The 5,720-nt window shown below is 29.9% G+C and overlaps 1 protein-coding gene across 1 annotated transcript; it reads left to right on the forward strand.

The window, feature by feature from the left end:
* Positions 1 to 1,511: 1,511 nt before the first annotated feature.
* On the forward strand, positions 1,512 to 2,667 carry LOC21384218. Its single transcript, XM_024164205.1, has one exon. It carries the CDS (start codon positions 1,788 to 1,790, stop codon positions 2,127 to 2,129), a length of 342 nt encoding a protein of 113 aa, XP_024019973.1. The 5' UTR covers positions 1,512 to 1,787; the 3' UTR covers positions 2,130 to 2,667.
* Positions 2,668 to 5,720: the final 3,053 nt, after the last annotated feature.

Consider the following 5,720-nt stretch of genomic DNA (forward strand, 5'->3'; position numbering starts at 1 on the left):
GTCAATATGAAAAGTTTAAGAAAGTATATAGGTCAATTTTTAGTTATAAAAATTAATAGACCCTAACTTGTTAAGTTATGGTTCATAATCAGATAAGTTATGGACAAACTTGTTAAGTTATGGTTCATAGTCAGGCAAGTTATGGACAAAAACCGTGAATAACTTGTCAAGTTATGGTTCATAACCAGATAAGTTATGAACGAAAACAATAATTTAACGTATTTATTAATTTTTGTAAATTATTAACCTATTAATTTTAATTGATATCAAATCTTAGTCTATTTTTCTCTTTCTCCCATTTAAAAACCATGGTTGTTGTTCCATAAGCATTGTATAGCTTTAGAAAAGCCGGTCAGAGAGACATGAAGAGTTCTTATTTATTTATTTTTAATTTTCTGTTTACATGTGAGAATACAATCTCTATCAAGAGCAAATCATAAATCCTTAAAAAAATATTTGGTTGTATTTACTAAGGATTTAACTTTCTAATGTCAACGGCTCCAAGTGAGAGATGGCAATCCCGATAGGAATTAGATTCTAATTTTAGCTTTTCATTTCGTTTAAACAGAATTATTTAAAGCACTGGCTCCTTAAACCAATAAAGAGGAAAATGAGAAGTTTAATGCTAGCAAAAGTGAGCAAGAAAAGTGAAAAAGTTTATGGTTAATAAAGTAATAGTAGTGGATTATCAACGCTTTGAGAAATGGTTCATTCGGATTCAGCCATCTGATCATATTCATATGCAGAGAATATTTACTTGCAAATTCTATTATATGAACAATGAAAAAAAGTCGATTTAAATATCTGTATCTCCAAATTGAAAAAGAAAAAAATATTTTTTTTCACTGAAGTAATTTGTTAATGGAACATTTTCCTGCTAAATTTTAAGATTCTATTTCAAATCACCATATATGTATCAACAGCTACCGTTTTAACATATGTTTTTGTACTAATGTGATTTTAATTATAAAGTATTAACGCGAATATCACCAAAAAAATAAAATTATTAATAGTTAAAAAATGTATCTTATGATAATTTCATTCCCGGTCAAATAATTTCCCTTAAAATTTAGGATAATTGGTAGTAAGTCAAGTGACATATAAGGAATTAAAATGTCATTATACTTAAAATTTAGAGACAAACAATGTTAACAACCCAAAAGTTTACTTCGTTCATTTCACCGATTTGAGTTTTGTTACAGTAAAAAATTCTCAAAAATAATCACATTTAATTTTTTTATTACAATAAAAAAAATTTAAATAAAATTACATTTCAATTCAAATTAAAAATTTAAATAAACGAAGTAAACTGTCCTAATTTGTCACGCATTCCTAGTTTTCTATTTCTATTTTGATAACGGACACATTATGGGCTCACGACAGTCAAATGAAATTTAGAATAACATTTGTTTTTAGAAAAGACACGCAGGGCCAAAGACAACATGATTCCCCGTTAAACACGCCATCTGAATCTGATCAAAGATCATCATTTTAAAAGTCGAGCCCCAATAGTACAATAGTCTTTATTAAATTAAAAAAAAAAACGAAAAACAAAAAAAAATCCAAAATGAAATCCATCCAACCAACCAGAGCTATTTGCTTATTAAAAAAAAAAAAGCCAGAGCAATTTTCGTTATAAAACAATATTGGACCCCATTAAAACTTCTATAATCATTCCCTTCCTGGTCTGTCTGTCAGACACCCAGGAGAAGAACAGTTAAACCACAACAGAACAGAAGCAAAATCAAAATCAAAATAAAATCTTTCTGCCCAAAATCCAAAATCCCATGGAAGACTGCAACAGATCAAGGTCGTACGGAAGTGGGATGATGCAGATTGACAACTACTACGGACCGCCCAGAAGCTTCAGCACGTCGCATACTCAAACCCAGATGGGAAACGACATCAACAACAACAATATCAGAGACTTGAAGATGAAGAAAGGGAAAAACGCTTCTGGGTCTTCTTCTTCAAAGCCATGGAGCTTCGGAGACCCAGAGTTTCAGAGGAAGAAGAGGGTGGCCAGCTACAAAATGTACTCCGTTGAGGGAAAAGTGAAGGGTTCTTTCAGGAAAAGCTTTCGGTGGCTCAAGGATAAATACACCCAAGTCGTTTATGGCTGGTGGTGACTTTTGGTATTATCCGTATTTTTAGCTAATTTTACTTTCTTTTTTCTTTTGTATTTTTTTTTGTGTGTGTAAGTTTTGAGTAGCAAAGGTGGATTTCTTTCTTATACTGAAGATTTAGGCTGATGGGTTGCGATGACAAGTTGAAGATCTGTGTTGGCCAATTGACAAAAGTCGTGAAATTGGGCAAAGCAAGTGCTCTGTTGTGTTTTCTATTCTGGGTATCTTTTTTCAGGGCTACAATCTATCTGAATGTTAATTTTGAGCTTTTTCCCTTCCTTATAATTGGTTAATCACCTTTTCCCAAATATGGGTTCTCAAAATCTTTGAAGTACTTATTGATGTCTCAACTTTCTGAGTTGTGGTATTTTTTTTCCCTGTGGTTTTGCACTACTATGATTCAAGAGGTAAAACTAAAAACTAGGTGATAAAAACACTCTCTTGGTATGTTTCCGAGGAACCTTTTTTTTTTTTTTTTTAATGTTGGAGGCTGCATTAGGACCAACCAGGATCGTGGGACTGGAAACACTCCATCCTAAATAATCCAGAAGCTGGAAAATTGTCTAATATTGCTTTGTTATTATTTGGTTTAGCATATATGTCTGAATCCAATTGGCTCTAGATTATTCTACTTAATATTAATTGCTATATAATGCTAGCATAGGTTCTTGATCACAAAGATGGTCTTAGTACGCAACCATTCGTTTTCAAACTCGGTATCTTGAATAAGATATCTATGTCTTAGTCCGTTTAGTTCGTTAATTTAAATTTTTAATTTGAGTTAAAATATAATTTTATGTGAGAATTTTTTACTGTAATAAAAAAGTTAAATATAATTATTTTTAAAAAAATTTTACTATAACAAAACTTAAATTCTAAATTCAAATGATAAAATAAATAAGATTTCAGTTAATTCTTGCTTATCAACTACAAGCATAATCCAAATTCTCTATCAAATTTTCCTCGCCAATTTCCAGTCAACAACTAATACATTTTTTTTTTTTTTTTTACTTTCTTTTGCTTTTAAGATGACATGACAAACAAGGCTTTTCTATTTATCTAACATTTGGTATTAATATAAGGATTTTATGCACAAGGTTGTTGTAGAGCCTGTAAAGAATACGAGGCTTTAAGATTTTATTCTTTTGTTTTTGTCTCTTAGAGAAGATAAATTATTACCGATATGGAAATGGTCAATGGGGTCACAATCCAATTACATTAAGTGCCGTGTACCAAAAAGATATGCATTTTGACTTGTTCTTACTTCTTAGTGTAAGAAATACGGTTTTTTTTTTTTTTTTGGTTTTATTGTTGAATGGTCTCCTAAAAACCAAATTATGTGTGGTGTAAATGAGAAACCACTTTGGTCTTTGTTGGGATTTTTTTTTTTTTTTTTAAATAAGGTTTTCCTACGACTAAACTTCATGCAAAACAAGAATTGAAACTTGCACATATTTATGTGAAGAAGATTTGAATAAATAAGGAAGCAATTACAATTGAAAGTGATGTACATGACGCAAACCAATTTTTTTTTATGCATTTCTATTGAAACGTCGTTATTCGATCAAATATAAATGAGATCATATAATGTTTACTTCAATTAATAATAAATCTAGTTACTCCTCTTCAAGGATTAATTTTATTCGCTACCATTTATTAAAAAACTAAATAAAAAAAAAAGATTTGACATAGTCATTACCATTACCGTACCAACTACAATAGTCTATTAATGAAAGGAGTTATAAATCATGTCGAATCATTTATCATGTGTATTTATAGATTTTGAGGCAATTAGTGAACTGTTCATCATTAGATGTATTTATTTGAACGCAAAAATGAAATCAAGTGTAGGTTAATATCTTCTGAGGCACTCAATAAACTATCTATTTTTAGATTTATTTATTTGAACGCAACATAAACTTAAGGTCTGAATATATTCAGTAATTCTAATTCATTGATCATAATTTTATGAGATGAAATTTTTAAATATAAATTTTTTATGAGATCATAATTCAAATATACGAGTCTCGTTCATTTTACCGATTCGAGTTTTCAGTTTTAAGTTTTTACAGTAAAAAATTCTTAAAAAATGTCACATCTAACTTTTTCTGCTACAGTGAAAAGCTCTCTGAAAATGTCACATCTCAATTCAAATTAAAAACTTAAATCCGTGAAGTGAACGAGACCCGCTCCTCTAGTTTTGGCCCCACGGGAAATTATTGGCAATGAAAGGTGTGGAAAGAAGTTGACAAAATTTGCGTGGGGTGCAAGTGAGCTGGAATCTCGCATCTACTTTAAACCACACTTATCCGGGACTAAAAAGCTATTTGAGAAATTACTTTATGGGTAACAAAATTCAGGCACTGATTTGAGAAACCACTATTTTTTTTCTTTTTTATTTTTTTCTCTTTTTAATTTTGTCTCGTTTATTTTATTGATTCGATTTTAGAATTTAAATTTTTTTACAGTAAAAAATTTTTAAAAACAGTCACGTTTAATTTTTTTGTTACAGTAAAAAGCTCTCACATAAAGTCACATTTCAACTCGAATTAAAAATTCGAATCAACGAACTAAATGAGACTTTTGTATTGCTCTCTCTATATCACTTCAAATCCAACACAACACGATGGATTAGTGCATTTTATTTGCATTTGTGATTAATCAGACCCACTCAAAGTTTCATATGTCTAGTACAACAACGGAAATTTTTTTTTTAAAAAAAAGTCGTGACATGCGTTTTTATTTGTTTATTGTTAATTACCATCTAAATATCATTGTCATCAACGTAAATTAACAATGATAACAAAAAAAATAATAATAATTTCATCTTCATTTGCATTTCTATCAACAAGAATCATTCGATCCTTCGTTTTTTCTTTTTTTTTTTTCTTCTGCCTAGCTAGCTACTACATTGACTCGTTTGATATTCATAAAACAAAATGCAGCGACTAAATGCTGGTAAGTCTAGTACAACAACGGAAATTTTTTTTTTTTAAAAGTCGTGACATGCGTTTTTATTTGTTCATTGTTAATTACCATCTAAATACCACTGTCATCAACATAAAATAACAATGATAACAGGAAAAAAAAAATTAATCTTCGTTTGCATTTCTATCAACAAGAATCATTCGATCCTTTGTTTTTTCTTTTTTTTTCCCGCTTAAAATGATGAGAAAAGTTTCTGCCTAGCTAGCCACTACATTGACTCATTTGATATTCATAAAACAAAATGCAGCGACCAAATGCTGGTAAATCGTGTCCGTTAGATATGAAGATGATAAATATCGGTGCCAAGAACTAACCCAATGACTTATTAAAAATCAGTTTCTTTGACAAGATATGCTAATTAAAAAAATAAGTTGACTTTTTGCGTGGGGAGCAAGGTTTTTTTTTTGTTTTTTTTTGTTTTTTCAAGGATAACTTTGTCGGCTTCATGAAATGCCAACGAAATCCCTTATCCCTCCATGTATATATATATATATATATATTGGGGAGCAAGGTTTTTTTTTTGTTTTTTTTTGTTTTTTCAAGGATAACTTTGTCGGCTTCATGAAATGCCAACGAAATCCCTTATCCCTCCATGTATATATATAT

Source organism: Morus notabilis, unplaced genomic scaffold, assembly GCF_000414095.1.
Source record: "Morus notabilis unplaced genomic scaffold, ASM41409v2 Scaffold5179, whole genome shotgun sequence".
In the NCBI taxonomy this organism is placed as follows: Eukaryota; Viridiplantae; Streptophyta; class Magnoliopsida; order Rosales; family Moraceae; genus Morus; species Morus notabilis.

What these genes read in the sequence shown, in the direction of transcription:
- LOC21384218 (XM_024164205.1), top strand. Translation starts at nt 1,788, where the DNA reads ATGGAAGACTGCAACAGATCAAGGTCGTACGGAAGTGGGATGATGCAG.